Genomic DNA, 19,356 nt, shown 5'->3' with positions numbered 1-19,356 from the left:
TTTTAAACGTGTGTGTGTGTGTGTGTGTGTACACGCACACGCTAGAAAATGGCATAAGGTGGAAACCAAACCAAGTTCTGGAAGAACCTGGATCAGTGAGCGGGAGGGGTATGCTAGAGAATGTGTCATGCCTTGGGTACCCTTATTGCCATACGACGCACACTTTTAGCCCCAAACCAACCAACTGCCAGCTGGCCGGCGACCACCTCGACTTAGGGTAATGAGTTCCATATGTTTCCATAAGAACCAGGCTAAGCTTTTCCCCAGCAGTTCTTAAAAGTGTTCTCTCCCCTCCCCAGCTTCCAGCTCATGCTTGGCCACCCTTGTTTCATTTGCTCCTAATGAGGGCAGAAGGGAGGCGGCTGGGTGGCAATGACAAGGAGGCAATGCTTTAGGGAATCACCATCCCTGACTTCATATTTACAGATCTTCAGGGTGCATGGAAGGTTGGGAAGGTAGGGGGGAGAGGGGGCTGGCAGTCCCTCTACTGGAGCTGTGTGAGGCCCTAAGCCTCTCAGAGTCTCAGCTGCCCCATCCCTAAAGTGGGAATAATAATCCCTGCTCAGGGCAAGCGGGTATCACAGAAAGAACCCTAGATAGGAAGGTAGAGGCTTGGGTTCGTGTCCTGTCTTGACTATGAACTTTCTGTATACCCCCCTGAGCAGGCTCCTTACCCTCTCTGGGCCGCATTTGTGACCTATAAGGGCCCTTCCGTCCCTGGCAAGCTTTAGATTTTTTTTTTTAAGATTTTATTTATTTATTCATGAGAGAGAGAGAGAGAGGCAGAGACAGACAGAGGGAGAAGCAGGCTCCATGCAGGGAGCCCATTGCGGAACTCGATCCCGGGTCTCCAGGATCACGCCCTGGGCCGAAGGTGGCACTAAACCGCTGAGCCTCCCAGGCTGCCCAAGCTTTAGATTTATGAACAAACAGCAAAAGGTACAGAGAAGCACATCAACTTAGCTGTCAAACATGGGTGGCCTCAGGGTGGGGCTCGAAGGAAGCCCAAGACCTCCCAGCTGTGGTCCCCGAGTTACTGTCCACCTGGGCTCCCTGTGACCGTGGTCTGGCCCAATCAGAGTTCTGCCTTCCACATCTGGCACAAAGTGGGAATAGGGTGGTGGTGTTGAGGAAGAGAGGGAGTGTCCCCGGATGGAAGGTCAGTCCAACAGCTTGGGTGGTGAAGAGGGGAGGCCACAGTCAGCCCCCCAGCCATGCAGTCAAAGGAGTCTGAGTTCAGAGGGCTACAGCCAGCCCCCGCCCTTTATCTGGCTTGTCAAAGATAAGGCCAAATCCTTGTCATGGAGAACCTACTAGCCCGATCTGGTCTGCCCACTGATCCGACCAAGGACTGACTCACTAACCTCCAGCACTGACGCTCCCCAGACTGACCCTGGCACCGTGTCTGTTAACCCAGGCCACAGGCTGACTGACTGCTGCCCACTCCTATCCAGACTTGCCCCAAACCCTGCCACAGTCTGGCTGAACCCCAGCTCTGGCCACACTCTGCCCCCTCACCCTCCTTTCAGACTGACCTCTGATTTGGGTCACAAGGAGACCCCTTGACCTTGCCACCGACTGACCCTTAACAGGAGGAGAAATAACCAGAGAACCATGAAACGCTAAATTGTGAGTGAAATAGGACGCGGGAGAGGAGAGCGGGGCGGGGCGGGGAGGGAGACTGGGGCGGAGGGCGAGGCTTCCCGGAGCACCCCAGCGGGCCCGGGGCCACCCTCGGAAGGTCGGATGGGCCTTGTGCGGGGCACGTCGCAGGCGCTCGAGGAATGCGAGTTGCCTGAAAGAATGAAGGAAGGAAGGAACGGGGGTGCGATCCAGGGCGGCCGCCGGGCCAGGGCAAAGCCTGCCCAGGCAGGAAGCGGGGTGGGGGCGCGCTGAGGCTGCAGCGGCCCGAGCGCAGCTGGGGGCAGCGGGAGAGCCGTGGGGTCAGCGACTCCGCTGGGTGGGGGGGCCCGGCCGGGAGGCTGGGAACTGGGAGGCCGCGCTGCTGGCAGAGCGGCGGGGGCGCCGCGAGGCTCCGGATGGGCTGGGAGCCCCGCCCGCAGGCTGCGGAGGGAGCCGGAGCCAGAGCGGAGCCAGAGCTCAGACATCCGGGCGCCAGCGAACACCTGCGAGCGGCCCCCAGGGCCCGCGGGGGGGCAGCGCGGGTCGCCGGGCGGGGGGCGGGGCGGGCGCGCCTCCGCCCCGCCGGGCTCGGGCCACGTGGGGGCCCAGGCTCCGCCCCCGCCCGGGCTGCGAGCGGCGGCCGCAGGAGCTGCGGCGAGAGGCGCCGGCGGAGGGCGCGGGGCGGCCGCGGGGCGGGCAGGAGCGAGCGCCCGCAGGCCCGAGCGCGGAGCCCGGGGCGACGCAGGCGAGCGCTGGCCGGGAGCGGAGACGAGGCCGGGAACGCGCACAATGGAAGGTTGTTGGGCGCATCCCCAGCTGGGGACGCCTGTAACCGGCCTCCTCTCAAGGGCACCGTCCCCGGTGTCACGGGCATGGATCTGAATCCCTGCTTTGTTGCTTAGGAGCCGTGTGGCCACGGGCAAGTTCCTTCCTCCGTTCTGAGCCTGCCTGTCCTGTTTTATTTACAAAGTAAAAAATCTCTTCCAAAGGTGCCTATTTCAGAGTCGACGCGATCACGAAGCAAGACAGTTAATAGTGAATCTTGTGTTTCGGGGAACCTGGTAGATGCTTCCTTTGCGCGCGTTACCTCTAATCCGCGTCACAAACCTGCAACAGAAGTACCATCAATCACCCCAATCACAAATGAGGGAGAGGGACCCCGCGATGGCCCTGGGTCTTTCATTCAGCAAGCACCCACTGGGGACTGCACAGGTACCAGGTGCAGGGAATGGCCAGGGAGGAGAGCTGTCCTGGAGTAGACACGAGAATAGGTTTTGAAGCTACGTGGAGTTGGGTTTACTCATTCCTGCTGTGCCACTTCTTTGCGGTGTGACCTGCATCGAGTTATTCAGCCTCTCTGAATCAGTTTCTTACGTAAAATGGGAATAAAGATACCAGCTTTGCTGAGTTGTGGTGAGGATTAGAAAAAAATTAAGATAAAACAGAGCCTGACACCTGGCAGGCACCCGGTAGGTGATTATGACAGACGACACTATCCTCATTCTGAGAGTTTTCCGACCCGCGGCCAAATTGCTTTCACTCTCTAATGACTAATGAATTGGCATCCTGGTTTCAGCTTTTGTCCCAGCCACCTGAAGAGCTCAGTCTCAGCAGACCTGACAGGCAATTTCCTTGGAATTAGCTTAATAATACCTTGTAGGTGTGTGATGCATTTCAAAGACCTTTCCCACCATTATCTTCTGTCCAGGGAGAAGGCTGTAAGAGAACTGCCAGCTGTCGGGCAAAGGAAGGAGAGAGGCTTGGAGAGGTAAAGTGGCTTGCTCAAGGTCACATGGCAGATGAGCCATTTGGCTCTTTTCTAGCCGTCCCCAGTCCCACAGCTTCTGAGTGAGCAGGAAGCAGCATGCTGTGGCAGTAAGGGTGGATGAAGAGTTCAGTGCCTGGCTCTCCTGCAATTAATGGTCTCGTGTAGGGCCAGGTGCCTCAGAGTAGATGGCTCAGGATCAGCAATCTTACATAGATGTGGAAACCAAGGGTCAAGGGAGGCAGTCTCTAGCCTGCATTGTACAGCTAGGATGTGATAAAGCAAGAATTTGCACCCTTGCATGGCTGCCACCAGAGCCAGCACAGCACACCTAACAAAACAAACCAAGGTAGACCCAGGTTGGGAGGCAGGTTGGTTTTGAGGCAGGAGTTATTCACATGGGGGCTGAGGACTTCCTAGGGGATTAGAGGTCTGCTAACACTCTGCAAAGGTATGTGTATATATTTTCTGGAGTGCGCATACCTTCCACTAGAACATCAGAGGAAGCCAGGAAAACAGGTTAGGAATCGCTGGTCAGCTGATTGGCAAAGACAGATTGCCTCCCCACCACATGCCCCTGTTCACCCCTGAAAGCTCACCAGGGTTAAAGCATGAAGGGTGATGACATGACCTGTTTGTTATGAAATATTGAAGTAACTCATGCCAGGGGCCAACACAGATGAGCTCATATCATAAACAGGAATCTGGTGAGGCCAGGAGCCTGGTGGAGCCCACCTGGGGAGCTGCCTGGTGGGGGGCAAGGAGGGATGGTGTGGTTTGGGGGTCTTGCCCTCTGCCCCACTCTTGGACCTGGCACCGTGGGATGACCAGTCTTAGGCTCTCCACTACATTTGTAGTCACTGTCATTGGGTTAAAATCCCATCTTTCTCTCAAGGGGTTGTAAGAAGCTGGCCCAGACCCATTATCCACTGAGCCTCAGTTTCTCCATTTCTGAAATAAAGATGTTCACAGAGTAGACTCCCAATGGAGGTGCTATAGGAAGGAAATATCAGAAGGAATGAGGGGTGTGGGGCTGCTGCTTCAAATTCCCACTTTAGGCTCAGTCTTCCAATTACCTGGTGGTAGAAGAGGGATTGGTACACTAGTGCTCCCCAAACAGCATCCAAATCATTCTGATCAGAGTGGCTGGGGATTTGAGGGATGAGAAAAACCCATCTCCCGTTTTTTCTTTTTCCAAATTTGGAAGCCCAAGAGGAAGCCAAACCAGAGAGCATGAGGAGGGAAATGAAACCAGGCCCTGATCTGCTTATTCATCTCTGAAATGGGTCTATCAACCACCACCCCTGTCTGGGCACCAGGTGAGACGCCACTCTTCCACATCCCCTGCTAGAAAGACATGAATAATTAACGACATTGAAGAGGACAGCCATCGGGTAATGTAGCAAAACGGCTAAGGGACCTAAGAAACTGGGACTCAGGAGACCCAATTTCTATCCCGAGCCCCCAAATTGCCGGGTGAGATTGTGCTAGTCACTTCCCCTCATCCACAAAATGAGGGGACAGGGCCAGGATCTTCTCTGCACCCACCCTTAATGGATATGAGGCTCCCAAGCAGGAACTCTTTCCACTGCCCCCGCCCCCAGTCTTAGTTGACATTTTTCCATCTCCCTTTAATAAGCAAGTTTGCTTTTCCCAAGGTCCAAGAAGGACATCTATATTTCCCCTACATTCAGCCTTATGAGAGCATTAGCATTTAAGGAAACAAATTACATACTCATATACTCAAGTGTTTAAAAACCGTTTATTATGCAAAATGTTAACTTTTATAAAAAGTTTAATAATATACATTGCATGGTTACAGAAAGTCACCTTCCTGCAAAAAAGGTACAAAAGCTATATACTCTATTATAGAGTTCATAATCAGGGCAACAGAGCCTTTCTCCAAGGAGACCAGAAGACCAGCTCTACTGCTGCCTTGGCAGACTTTGGAGAGCAGCCACTCCCCCCCCCAACTCCACACTGTGAAAGACAGTCTTTAAAACTTGGGGGTGGGGTGGGGGCTGGGAGATGTTGCCCAGCTGGTGCCCAGAGCTAGCTCTGGCTCTTTAGGCCACCCAAGTTCACAGTCCTCCGCTCCCGGGCGCCAGGTCCAGCCTCGAGGCGGGGGTTTGGGGAAGTCAAGTGGGCAGGGCGAGGTTGGGGCCCATCCATGCCCTCGGGCTTCCGGCCGTAGAGGGTCCCGGGGTCCCAGGCGGAACGGGCGCCAGCACCTGCGTTCTGGGCGGGGGAGGAAAGAAGACCAGGGAGCCATCAGTTTCCGCCGAGCGCGCCGAGGCGGGGGCCGTCCGCAGACTGCCCGGCGCCAGGGAGGAAACTTGGTCTCTACCTCCAGCTGATAACTCTGAGCCCTAAGCTGCCCCCACCCAGTTGGCGCCAAAGGACCACAGGCGGAGCTTGCAACCACCCCGCCCTCTTGGAATTGACACTAGTTGGGAGAAGCCTACACTCCCAACTACGGACAGAACGGCTCTTTTATTTACCTGCGCCTACTTTTCCCCCTGTCTTTGGCCACTGGGGGAGGGCAGGGGCAAAGCGCGCGGAAGGTGGAAACGCACATTGGATGGGAATTGGTTCTGTCATTCATTTGATGGAACCGAGGGTTAAGCCACTCTCGCCCCACCCTCGCCCCGTTTTCCCCAAACTGAGATGGCAATAATCGCTTAAAAGGCCAACCAGTTCCAAGATCTGTCGCTTTAAGCACCGCCCCACCCCCACCCCCACCCCCTGGGCGACGGCGGGGAGACTCACCTGGAGGCGCCAGGGCTGCCAGGTCAGTGGCAGAAGCTCCTCTTGTCGTTGGAGATCACGAGTTCCGGAGCGAGCTCGGCTGTCTGAGACGAGGAGAAAGAGGGTAAAGTGATGCCCGGCGTTTGGGAGTTTCAGGAGTCCAAGCAGCATCCCGGCTCCGGAGCTCGAGCCCGCCCCACCTCCCGCGCACGCCCCCACGCACCTGGATGGGAAGATGCGGGCCGTCGGGGGGTCCAGGGGCGGGCTCGGCCAGGACCACCTGCAGGTCGAGGATGTAGTCGATGACGCGCTGCAGGATTTCCACCTGGCTAAGCTGAGTGCCTCGCGGGACTCCGGGTACGAGTTCCCGCAAGCGCGAGTAGCAGTGGTTCATGTCGTCCAACAGGCTCAGCGGCTCCTCGGCCGCCGGGCCCTTGCCGCGCCCGCGCGCGATGGCCAGGCTGCGTTCGGACAGGCAGCACACCGCCTCGTAGCAGCCGCGCACCGGGCTCAGCGCCTTCATATTGCAGAGTGAGGCCGGAGGTGCCGAGAGGAGCAGGAGAGCCAGGGAGCCCCGACAGCAGCTGGCAACGCGCGCACGCCGGCCGCGGCCCCACTTATAGAGCCCGGTCGGGGCCACGCCCCTTTATGCAAAACGCGCGCCTCGGCCCCGCCCCCGCCAGCCCTGGGCGTTCACAACCCGGTTAAATTGCAAACAGGCTTCCTCCGGCTGGTCTGACGCCGAATACCGCGGAGCCGCGGATTCAAAGAATGAGGAAGCGCTGATACTGGGGAGAGGCAGGCCTCTTTGCCAGCGAGGATTTTAAAAAATCACTTAAAACCATTAACTTTAAGAATTTGCCTTTTCCTGGCAGCGCCCCAGATCTTTGAGCTCCCCTGCCCCCTGCCAGTCCACCCACAGCCCAACACTAGTTCGAACCCACAGCTCCTCTGAGGTCATAAATCCCTGAACAGCAAAGAAGCTTTTTTTTTTTTTTTTTAAAGCAAAGGATTTTTCAAGGGAAACTTGTAAGGAATTAGTGCCGCCTTGTTCCCCAATTTGCTGTTCGTCTGACCTCCAGACTCACTGGCGTCAGGAATTATCTTGTGACCAGAGGGGAAAAAAAATTAATTGCGGTGAAGCTGAGTTTACAATGAAGAAAACAGATTTGGGCTAGGGCTGAGATTGCAGAAGGAGGAGGGGAAGGGGGTTTGAGCAAAGAACACTATTTGAGCAACAGGGGAAAAGGAAAAAAAAAAAAAAAGAAGAAGAAGAAGAAAGCAGGCCGAATCCGTGATTTTTGCATGGGGAGAGAAAGGAGCTCCCACCCTCTGGCCCCATGCGCTCCATAAGGAGCCAAATATTTGCCAGTTGTGTTTTGGAAGTGAGTTTGATTAAAATCTTGGACCAAGTTTTAAATATGGGGCGACAGACAAGATGATTTCTGTATCAATCTTTCAAGGGGTCCCCCGTGGGGGGGGTCAATCTCTTAACTCTTGCTTTGCCATCCCCCCACCCCCCACACTTTCCACACACCTCTATGCAGAAAACAATAGTTTGGTAATTTCATCACTCTATTGTCTGTCCCTTTCTGCTATGGAAGGGTAGGGCCACCTGGACTTGATTATTCTTAGCCTCACTGAAATAGCTCCAGCTCTATCTGAGAGCCCAGGAAAGGGATCAGAGAACAGGGAAGCTAAGCCCTGTATTGCAACAGGACATTGCACTCAGTATTCTTGTCTTCTTGTCACTTCCCAGAACTTTTGGGAATTTGCAGCCTCAAAATGCTGGTTTTCATCTTGGAACTGACCAGGTGGGATTCCCCCAATGGTTGCTTCCTAAATCAATCAGTTGGTAAATATTTATGGAGTCATCTTACACAGAACAGTGGCTCCTGCTCTCAAGAATCTCACAATTTGGGGAGACAAGATTAACACAGGAAACAATTAAGATTTCTATAGTATGTGGCACTAATTAAAAGGACAATGGGAGCTCAGAGCTAGGAGAATCTCAAAATAATAATCGTAGAGAGGACGCTGGACTGGAAATCCACATAGCCATGCGATCTTGAACAAGCCCATTTACCCTGGCCTTTGTTGCCTTGTGACTAATATGGGGAGATGGTGCTAAGTGATTATTTTAAATCCTTCCCAATACTAGAAATCTAAGGCTTTATGAAATTTGGACAGGCAGGTGTGGGGTAGTAAAGGGCTCAGAGAGGGGCTATAAAAACATGTCCAGTGTCACACCACAGCTAATGGTAGACTCAGCCCTGAAGTCCTATTGTTTGCCATCATACCACACAAGGTTCTGTGTCCCAAGAAAGGGGTCTTCTAAAGATTTCTCCCTAGAATGTTAATGTTTCCAAGTTTCTTATACTTTTTAGCATGAGGAAGAAGAAAATAACCTGTAAGTGCACAAGTCAGTCTATAAATGCTACAGACGTCAGAAGAAGAGAATGCCAGCTATTTGGTCATGGGAAAGGAAAATGGTGGCTCCGCAGACTCCTGAGTGACCAAATAGAAAACCCTTTCCTTTTCTATCACGCAGACTTCCGTGGTTTGTGCAAAATGGTCAAGCCTGGGTTGGGGGGGAGGGTGTTCTGGAAAAATCATGGCCTTTGGAGCCAGGCAGATTTATGTTCAAATCCCGGTTCTTCTCTTTTACTAATGATGTTGAACTAAGTCAACTCTCCATGCCTCAAGTTCCCAATTTATAAAAACGAAGGCTAATTAGATCTAGCTCATTTATTCAACAAATAATTACTGCATGCCTCTGCTCTGCAAGGCACTTGACATATGCTCTTTCCACCAGATCTGGTAGTCTCCTTAGTGCCTGGGGACACAGCATGGGGCCAGGTGTGTGTTAGGTGTTCAGTCCACAGGTCCCTACAGGTTCTCTTCTTGCCTTTTCCCCTCCTCTGTTGCTACCACTGATGCCTCAGGCTCGCGTACCTGTTTGCAAAGCATCTTCACATTTACTATTTCCCAAGATGCTTTCAGGCTGAAATGCCCATGGGCTGTGTGACACAAGGCAGTAGAAGGATGCAGTGGGATTAGCAAGCAGATTCTCTCTTGGCCATGCCAATAACTTGCAATGTGGCCTTGGACGAGTTTCCTTCCTTCCTGGGCAGAATTTTCTGCAAAACTGGGGGACCGGGCGGGGAGGGGGAGGGAGAGGGGTGCAAAAGACCTCTAGGGGTCCTCTCCAACCTAAGAGTCTAATTCTGAAAGAAGCAGGGGACGGTTGGGGACACTGAATAAAGTTTGAACCCTAGAGACTTCTTTTTCCAACAGCAGACTGGAGGGGCTAGCTCGGGCCTTCTGCAACTAGTTTAGTGGTGGCGGGGCCTCAGCCTCTTATTCCAAATGCCTCTGAACTTTCTGTTCCCAGTTCTGCTCCTTTTACCAGCTTTTTCCCCCCTCTTGCATTTTTTATTTTTATGAAAGGATGTCATTAAGGCTTTTGTCTGCGCTGTTTTTGTTTCAGAACTTTTCTCACAATCCTATTTTTTGTTGAGGAATCCGCTCCTTTGCCCAGCTGTGGGTCCCGGTCCCACAGCTGTGTTGATCTAAGACTCAGCCCCAGACAGCCTGGCGCCAGGGTGGGACGTCATGCGTTCACACAGGGATGCGTGTCCCAGGCAACCTTTCCTCGGGCAGTCACCGGTCGGCGACTGCCGCCCCCACCAATGGGCGCCCGACACCCGAGAAAGGGGCGGGGTCTGCGCCTCCCCGACCCGAGAGCGGCTGGTGAATTGCAGATGCTGGGAACTTGATAACGTTCCTTGAATTGGGGCCCTTCAAAGTCTTTTTTCCCTCCCTCTTTTGGTTCTTTCTTTTCTTCCTTTTGTTTTTTTTTTTTCTTTCCTTCCACCTTCTTCCTTGATCTCTATATGTATGTAGTTTTTCTTTGCCATCTCCTTCTTCCTTTTTAAACTATCTCCTCCCAGTGTCAGGAATCATTTTGTAAGCATTTCCAGGAACTGAATCTTCCTTTGCCAAAATTGAAAGAAAAAAAAAAAGAAGAAGAAGAAGAAGACGAAGAGAAAAAAAAAATTCAGTGTTGTGTTCTCTGATTTTTTGAAGTGTTGGCAGAACCATTAAGTGATACTGTTTTGTCTTTAAAATTTTAAAAAGTGGTGGGGGGTCTCTGAGCTGTCGTTTTCAAAGCCAAAGTAATGATGATGAGAACTGCAGATGTCTTTTTGCCTAAACTGAGTTTCTATCTATTTATCTACCTATCTATTTTTTCCCCACTTATGTTGTAAAGTTGGAATCAAGGAAACCTCAGAAACTTGCCCAAGGTTACTTGGGATGTCAGCTGTGGGGGGGGGGGGCAGAACCCTGACCTCCCCTAACTTGACTCCCTGTCCACACTGTTCCCTAGCCCTCATTAGCATTACAGTGGCCTGCTGTGGTCTCAGAAGACCCCCAGATGCTGCATTTCCTAATAGGTAACTGTTTGCTCTCAAAGTACCTGTAACTGTGTGCTGAGCACTTTCTAGCCATTCACATAAGAATGGACTTCTAAAAAAAAATAGAAAGGAAAAAAAAAAAAAGAACGGCTCCTTCTCCCCTCAGCGAGGCTAGACCTCAAAGTGCTGCTTGAGACTCATGTGATACAAGGAAACCCCAGGGAATTCAGAGTCAAGACCAGCCTCCAAATTCCTGTATGGACTACTTCCCCTCACTCTGCCTCAGTTGTGTCTTCTGTAGAATGGGGAGGAAAATGATAGCCACTTACCTCAGCTGGGAGGACCGAAGGGGAGGAGGATTGGAAAGTGCTGTGGGAACCAATTAGTTATTTTTCTGTGCTACGGTGTGATGCACCCCTGGTGAGTAGAATAGGTGATGCCAGGTGAGTTTAATGGTTCCTGCTGAGACTGTTCTCAGGAATGTGGGTAATACCCTGAAGGGGACTGTAGGAAGCATGGAGATGCAAGGCTTGAGTCCTTATGGGGGTGGGTATTTCAGCAGTCTCCAAGATAGGCTACTCTATAGTTAAGAAGTACTTGGTGCTATCATCATCATCATCCTCACCCTCATCCTCATCCTCATCTTTCATTGAATCATAACTGTTCATCTTCGCATACATTATCCCATTATGGATTTTGCAGACAAGGAAACTGAGGCTTAGAAAGGTTAATATGCTTGTCCAAGATCACATAGCCAGTAAGCGGCAGATCCAAGATTTGTACCCATGTCTGCCTGTCTCAAAGCTTGTGTCCTTCTTCCGTGCCTATGCTTTTCCATCTGTGCCTTCAAGGGACTTCTTGGGAAGGTAGCTCAGTCCTGAAAGTGTTTTATTCTACTGGATAGAGAAAAGCTTGTGTGTGTGTGCGCGCGCATTTGATAGGAAGACAGACACTGGTATTGGGGACATTACGGGAAAAACCTTTGTTTTCTAAGCAGAGAGATTCAGAGAGCATTGGAAATTTCAAGTTTTTCCCCTCAAAAGCCCTCTCCTGTCCATGCTTTAAAGGACATTTATTCCTAAAGTGCAGAATGACTACTTCTGTTCTTAAGGGTCAGTTTGGAATTGAGTTTCCTCCCTCTCTCCTTCTTCTAACCCAAATCCAGCCTAGTTTGGTCCAGCCAGACCACCCTGAAATTCACTAGCCTCTTGCTCCAACAGGTAGGCAGTGGCCATGGGATGTCCAGGAGCTCACTTGGCATCTGGGGTGAGGGGTAGACACCCACAGAGAAGCAGGTAAGGAGTTTATCTTCTGAGAACCTATCCTAAGTTGGGTCTTTTATAAACTCTATCTTACATAATCTGCTCTAGAGGCTTTTGGGGTAAGTATTATTAGGACAAAGATCCTGAAGTTCAAAGAGATTTGTCACACAGCTGGCTGAAAATAAAACCCCACCAATCAAGATTTGAATCCAGGTCTATTGGCTCAAATTCTCCAAGGATGGAGACACATATTCAAACCACACACAGTGTGCAGACATGAAGGACTGGTTCTCTCACCCTAGCATTTCTTGGCCCATGAGTATGGCCAGCAACAACTTGTCAAGCAGGGACAATTTGGAACTTCTAGCATTTGGAGAGCATCAGCAGGTAATGTGGGAGTTTAACTGTAACTTAAAAAAACAACAAAAAGGAAATGAATATATTGCAGAGGTTTTCTATTTCCATAGCACTTTCATTCAGGATTTCTCTGAACACTCCCAACCACCATACAGGGCATATATCTCACCTGCTTTGCAGCCAGGTGGTATTTATCTCTCTGATTTCAGTATACCTCCTAGTGCCTGGCACTTAGTAAAGTGCTGAATTAAGTTCCACCTCAGTCATCACTTTTAGGAGACCACTTGGGGATGGAGGGATTTAAAAGTCAAATTCACGTTATACTGGATGACTCTGATTCTGTGACTCTCAGGCATAATGTCTTTGGTGCAGATGCCAACAATTGGATTTGGGCTCCTACTAACAGGGGTCAGAAAAGGCTTTAGAGGGCAGCCCTGGTGGCGCAGCGGTTTGGCGCCGCCTGCAGCCTGGGGTGTGATCCTGGAGACCTGGGATCGAGTCCCACGTCGGGCTTCCTGCATGGAGCCTGCTTCTTCCTCTGCCTGTGTCTCTGCCTCTCTTTCTCTCTCTCTCTCTCTCTCTGAATAAATAAATAAATCTTTAAAAATAAAAAAAGAAAAGAAAAGAAAAGGCTTTAGAAAGATGAAGTCCAGGGATGCCTGGGTGGCTCAGCAGTTGAGTGTCTGCCTTTGGCTCAGGGTGTGATCCTGGAGTCCCACATGGGGCTCCCTGATGGAGCTTGTTTCTCCCTCTGCCTATGTCTCGCCTCTCTCTCTCTCTCTATTCATGTGTCTCTCATGAATAAATAAATAAAATCTTAAAAAAAAAAAAAGATGAAGTCCAAAGGAAGAAAAAAAAAAAAAAGCGACCTCCCCCCCACCCCCACCAGCCCGCCAAGGCCTTGCCCAGATATTGTCTTATGTTGGCCTAGGTCCCAGCTGCAGTTCAAAGGCTTCAAGGGTAGGTACTGAGTCCAAGAGGGGGAATCTGACCTGGGACACAGGTGTCCGTGCCAGAGAGGAAAGGGCTCCCTTACCCCCAACCGGCCCAGCCCTGCAGCAAGCTGGAAACGCAGGGGTGTCTGAAAGCACAAGCAGAGACTGCAACTCAGAGAGAGCCTCCTGCCAGCTAAAGGGGCTCCTGAGTGTAATCATTACAGTGGCTCAAGCATCAGCAGGTTAATAAAGGGCAACTTTTGCTGGGTGCCAACAGTGAGCCAGGCATCTTACATGTAGTTTCTCTCTCTCCATCCTCATATCAGTGGAAGCTCGCAGGGATGAGGTGACTTGCCCAAGGTCACACAGCTGTTGGGAGGCAGAGCAGGGCTGCCTGAGTCCAAAGCTTGTGCGTGAACCAGGTTACCAACTAGAGGGAAGCAAATGCTGGAGAATGGGGGGTGGGGGGTTGTATTAAGGAGGAATTGAGGATGGAAGGAGAAGGAAATCCAACATTTGAAATCCATTTTGCTCAACAGACCCTCACGGCATCAGGCAGTGGATGCGTGTATGTCTCTGAGAAGTGGGTTCTTCTCTGAATGCCTGTGTTCCTTCCTGAGCGTGTGCCCTTCACCCGCCTCTGGGTTTGGGGATCCTCCTGTTGAGGGTGGCTGCCTGGGCCCTGGTGAGAGTGTGGGTCTCCGCAGCGATGCGGCCTATCTGGATGCGTGGTGAGTCTCCCGGGGCGCCCCGCTCCGTGGGCCCCGCCCGGTACGCGCCTGCCTGGGTGTGCAGCCTTCTCCCTCACGGCCCGCCTCGTATGTGTCCATCGGGCCAGGTGCAAACGGGGCCAAGGGGACAATGCGCTTGCACGCCCGGGTGGCCTTTCCGCCACGCCTCCCTCCGCGCGACCCCCTCCGCCTTCACCCCGCGCCCTGGCTGCCGCCCCATCCTGGCCCGCTCCGACCTTGGCCCTCCCGGCCTGCGCCAGGGCGCCCCGCGTCGCCCCGCCTGACCCTCCGCGCCGCCCCCCGCGCCCCCGGCCCCCCCCCCGCCCTCCCGCCCGCGCCCCGCGCCCCCACCCCCGGCGGCCCCAGGCGCGCAGCTGCGAGACACACAATCGCCCGCGCCCCCTCCCGCCCCCCGCGCAGCCCCTCGCCCAACAAAAGCCGCTTTCTTTCCCCACAACAGATTAAAGACCAGGAGGGGGTGAAAAATAGGCTTCTCCAGCCCTGGCGGGGGAGGGGCGCGGGCAAAGCTGGGCTTTGGGGACTCTTTGATGGCGAGCGTGTGGGAAACCCGGAGGAATGCGGCTGCGGGGACCCGCGCAGCGGGGCGAGGCTCCCGGAGAAGGGCCCGAACCCCCCCACCCCACCCCGACCTCCGCGCCCCCCCTCGGGGCCCCGCGCCCCTCGCGCCCCGACCCCCCTCCCCGGGACCCCAGCGCCGCCCCCCGGGGACCCTCGCTGCGCCCTCGCGCCCTCGCGCCCGGCCTTTCTGCGCCCTTCGCGCTCCTGCCCCGTCCGTCTGTCCCTCAGCCACTTTTCGCAAATTCTCATTTCTCGGTCTTCTGTTTTGCGTTTTTCCAGTTTTCCTCTTCGCGAATCTCCTTTGCTCCTCCACCCTTTTCTTCTCATTTCTAGTCTCTTGGTCTCTTACTCCGTGTCTTTCTTTATCTGGATCTAAACACCCATCCTCTATCTCCTCTCTTTGTCTCGGACACACTCTGTGCCTCTTTGTTGCTGTGGCTCTATCTCTTGGTGGCTCCTTGTCTGTGCATCTGGCTGGGACTCTCCTGGGTTGGCTCCTGGGGACGGTGCTGGATTGAGCACAGTCTCCTGCCTGTTTGGAGCGGGCTGGCAAGAGGGAACCTGAGATGTGGGCAGTTTGTTTAAACATTCCTCTCCCTCCACACACGTATGAGTGCAGATGAGAGCTGGCAAGGGGAAGACTGGGGGAACCCAGAGAGCCCATAGGGAGGAGACTTGGGGAGGCCTGGCCTGCTAGACCAGGGTCCACTAGGAACAGGGGCTCTCTGAGGCCTCCAAGGGTTCAGTATTATTTTCAGCCCAGTTTGGTTCAGACTCTGAAAGGTATTCCTGGCCCAGGACCGGACGGTGGCCTTGGGACCCTGATGGAAATGGGTTGGGTCTCCTGGCCCCCTCCCTGTCTAGTCCTTGGGACAGGGCTTGGGGAGGGAGGAGGCTGATTCAAGACAAAGGCCTTTGAAGTGGCTTGGGGCAGAGATCATCCTTGCAAAGACCTGGAGGTACCCACAGGGAACCTCGGCCTAGAATCCTGGAAACCCAGCTTTTGCACTTGGCCCTGCCACTAGCTGACAATCCTGGGCAAATGCTGTCATCTTTGGGCATCAGTTTACCCACCTGCAAAATGAGATATTTGTTTAGATTAGTGATCCTCAGCGTTTTATTCTACCCACAGATCCAATTTATTCCAAATTCATTGCCTCTATTAATTAATCTGCTTTCTCATTTTGTATTTATGAAAGACAAGCATTCAGAGTTTCTGATTAGCATGGTTCATTACCATGCAGAGCTGTCCTAATTCCAGCCAAAGACACCCCATGGAGACCCCCAAAGCTTTAGTGGTCTATGCAGCAAAATCCCAATGGAAGACTATCTGCTTTGGAGTCAGACAACTTGAATTTGAATACTGAATCTGCTAGTGTCCAGCTGTGTGACCTTGGGGCGAGCACACCCTCCCTCTCCTTCCTTATCTGCCAAAAAGGGAGATATTCATAATATCTACCCCACAGGGTTGTGGTGAGCATTACATCAGATAATAGAAAAATGTAAGAAATAGGTGCTCAATAAACAGCAACTGTGGGGATGTTGATGCTCTACACCAATGCTGTCTGATAGAATTATGATGCAGCCACAAGTGGGAGCCACATATGGGATTTAAAATTTCACAGCAGCCACATTTTTGAAAAGTAAGAACAGGTGAAATTAATTTTAATAATGGATTTTACCTAACCCCAAACACCCCAAAATATTATCATTCAAACATATAATTAACACAAAAAACTACTTGTTTTATGTTAATTTTCACACTGGTGAAAATTCACACACATCAAAATTCATACACGTGATTTCATGCACATCAAAATCTGGTATGCATTTTATCATGCAGCACATCTAGTTCAGACTAGCCACATTTCTAGTGCTCGGTAACTAGTTTCCACTAGATATGGCTAGTGGAAACCTATTGGACCGTGCTGATCAAATTAGTTAGAGAACCAAGATAGACCTTAGAGAGGAAAGAATACCGGAGCTGAGTCTTGAAGGCCAGGAAGGATTTTATTTTTTTTTATTTTATTTTATTTTTTTTTAAATTTATTTATGATAGGCACACAGTGAGAGAGAGAGAGGCAGAGACACAGGCAGAGGGAGAAGCAGGCTCCATGCACCGGGAGCCCGACGTGGGATTCGATCCCGGGTCTCCAGGATCACGCCCTGGGCCAAAGGCAGGCGCCAAACCGCTGCGCCACCCAGGGATCCCCAGGAAGGATTTTAATACATGAAGAGCGGGCAGGAGGAAGACAGGAAGGAAGAAGGCAGAGAATGGTGTGAGCAAAAGTGCTAACCAGCTTGCTTGGGCAGAAGCTAGAAGGGGGGTGGATGTTGGCCAAGACTGGATAAGTAGATGGAGGTGGGGTGTGTGGGATACCTGCCTTATATGCCAGGCTAAGAACATAAAGAATATGGACATTAATACTTTAGAATGACTGTCTCTTTGAGATCCACCTTCTTTTCAGGGAAGAAGGCAGCAGTACCGTGGGTAGTGTTGATTCTATTAAGATCTCGGTTAGTACCAGCTACCATTTATTGAAGATTCATTATGACCAGGCACTATGGTAAGCACATTATGTTAATTACCTCATTTAATTCTCTCAACAAACCCTCATACATTGCTGATGGGAATGGAAAATTTTGGAAAACAGTTTGGCAGTTTCTTAAAAAGTTAAGCATAAATTGACCAGATGACCCAGCAATTCTTGTAGGCATCCACCCAAGAGAAATGAAAACATGTGTCTACTCAAAGACTTGTACATGGACACTCATAGCCACATTGTTCATTGTAGCCAAAAAGTGGAATCAACCCAAATGTCCATCAACTGATAAATGAATAAATAGATATAGCTCCATACAATGGAATATTATCCAGCAATAAAAAAGGGAGGGGGACCCCTGGAGGGCTCAGCGGTTCGGTGCCTGCCTTCGGCCCAGGGCATGGTCCTTGAGTCATAGGATCGAGTCCCATGTCAGGCTTCCTGCGTGGAGCCTGCTTCTCTCTCTCTGCCTATGTCTCTGCCCCTCTCTCTCTGTGTGTCTATCATGAATAAATAAATAAAAATTTTTTAAAAAGGGAATTAAGTACTGACATATGCAACACATAGAGTCCAAAATATTATGCTACGTGAAGGGCACCTGAGTGGCTCAGTTGGTTAAACATCTGACTCTTGATTTCAGATCAAGTCTAACCTCAGCGTCGTGAGACTGAGCCCCACGTTGGTCTTTGGGCTCAGTGGAGAATCTGCTTGAGATTCTCTCTCTCCCTCTGTCCCTCCCAGCCCCCCTCAAATGAATAAATTAATCTTTTTTTTATTTTTTATTTTTTGAAAGATTTTATGTATTCATGAGAGACACAGAGAGAGAGAGAGGCAGAGACACAGGCAGAGGGAGAAGCAGGCTCCATGCAGGGACCCTGACATGGGACTCAATCCTGGGTCTCCAGGATCACGCCCTGGGCTGAAGGCAGGCACTAAACCACTGAGCCACCCAGGGATCCCCAAAAGGAGTGAATTCTAATGGAACAGTTTTTTGGGGGAGGAGGAGTTGATAAAAATATTCTAAAATTGTCGTGGTGATGTTTTGCAACTCTGTAAATATGCTGAAAATCATTGAATTGTATACTTAAAGTGGGTGAGTTTTATGGTATGTTAATTATACCTCATTAAAGCTCCTTCATTTTTAAAAATTTATTAGAGTGAGAGAGAGAGCACGCACATGAGCAAGGGGAGGGGCAGAGGGAGAGAAAGAATCTCAAGCAGACTCCTCAAGACTCATCACCCCAAGATCATGACCCCAGCCAAAACCAAGAGTCAGGCTCTTAACTGACTGAGCCACCCAGGTGCCTCTAAAGTGCCTTTAAAAAAAAGTTTACTTGGGGCACCTGCATGGCTCAGTTAGTTAAGTGCCCAACTCTTAATTTTGGCTCAGGTAGTGACCTCCAGGTTGTGAGATCCAGCCCCTCCTCGAGCTCCTTGACTAGCAGTCTGCCTCTCCCTCTCCCTCTGCTCCTCCCTCCACTTGTGCTCTCTCTCTTTCAAATGAATAAATATATAAATTCTTGAGAGAAAAAAAGGAAAGTATCCCAACATTTGTGATAGATACTACTGTTATCTCATTCCACAGATGTGGATATCTCAGAAAGGTGAAGCCAAGGCTGCTGAGCCAGGAAGTGAAGGAGCCGGATCTGAAGCCTGCAGAGCTGCACTGCTGACCTCTGGGCTCTCCCACGTGATGAGGGTTGCTTGCGCTGTGCTCACCATCTTTCCGGGGGCATTTGACGCACCAGTTTGGTGCCAGACATGTTTTCAAGCTGCAGCAACTGCTTAGATGACAAAGGTCAGGGGGAGGCTGCAGATTTGGGACGCTGACAGAGCCTCCTCCGTGAGAAAGCTCAGCAGCAGCTGGGCCGGGGTCATGTGTGGTAGCCCCCATGCTCTGACACCCCCTCCCCAACACTGCCTCCCTCCCAGGGGACAAAGGAACTTGGCTCTGAAGCTGAGGCCAGAATATGAGCCAGAGACCTGACCTGACCCCCACCTTGGAGTCGAGTGGATCTGGGGCCCTGGTGGGGGAGGGGTTGTCCCCAAACCCAACAAACAAACCCTGTTATTTTATAATCACACCATAGAACAGACTTGAATGGAAAGCCAGTGGATCTGGAAGCTTGGAAACCCAGTTCGAGCCTCTACCTCCTCAATCTGCACAGTGTCCTTGAGTAAACTTGCTTACTAACTCCAAACCTCAGTTCTCTTATCTGTGAAATAGAGACAATGATACTCCCTTGGGTGGTTGTAAGGATTTGGGGCACCAGGGGTTAAATTCACTTTATTTTAGACTGCCTATGTTATGTGTCTTAAGTTGTGGTTCTAATAATTTCCCCACTCAAAAGAAACGAGCTTAAAAGAGAATAGAAAAAAATAGTTAATAATTCAA

At 51.4% G+C, this 19,356-nt stretch overlaps 1 protein-coding gene and 1 long non-coding RNA gene across 2 annotated transcripts; one reads left to right on the top strand and one right to left on the bottom strand.

Moving 5' to 3' along the window:
* Window positions 1–1,292: 1,292 nt before the first annotated feature.
* LOC112660228 (uncharacterized) lies at window positions 1,293–19,356 on the top strand. Its single transcript, XR_004813623.2, has 6 exons — window positions 1,293–1,629; window positions 3,332–3,391; window positions 4,596–4,707; window positions 11,775–11,849; window positions 16,887–16,985; window positions 18,547–19,356. It is a non-coding gene; the product is annotated as an uncharacterized LOC112660228 (long non-coding RNA).
* On the bottom strand, window positions 5,132–6,746 carry ID3 (inhibitor of DNA binding 3, HLH protein). The gene is made up of 3 exons (XM_025447711.3): window positions 6,360–6,746; window positions 6,158–6,240; window positions 5,132–5,626 (listed from the first exon to the last, which is right to left on the bottom strand). The coding sequence occupies exons 1-2, from the start codon at window positions 6,657–6,659 to the stop codon at window positions 6,181–6,183; spliced, it is 360 nt and encodes a 119-aa protein (XP_025303496.1). The 5' UTR covers window positions 6,660–6,746; the 3' UTR covers window positions 5,132–5,626; window positions 6,158–6,180.

Source organism: Canis lupus, chromosome 2, assembly GCF_003254725.2.
Source record: "Canis lupus dingo isolate Sandy chromosome 2, ASM325472v2, whole genome shotgun sequence".
NCBI classification, from domain to species: Eukaryota; Metazoa; Chordata; class Mammalia; order Carnivora; family Canidae; genus Canis; species Canis lupus.
The sequence above is the reverse complement of the archived record's forward strand: the minus strand, read 5'-3'. Positions and strand labels throughout refer to the sequence as shown.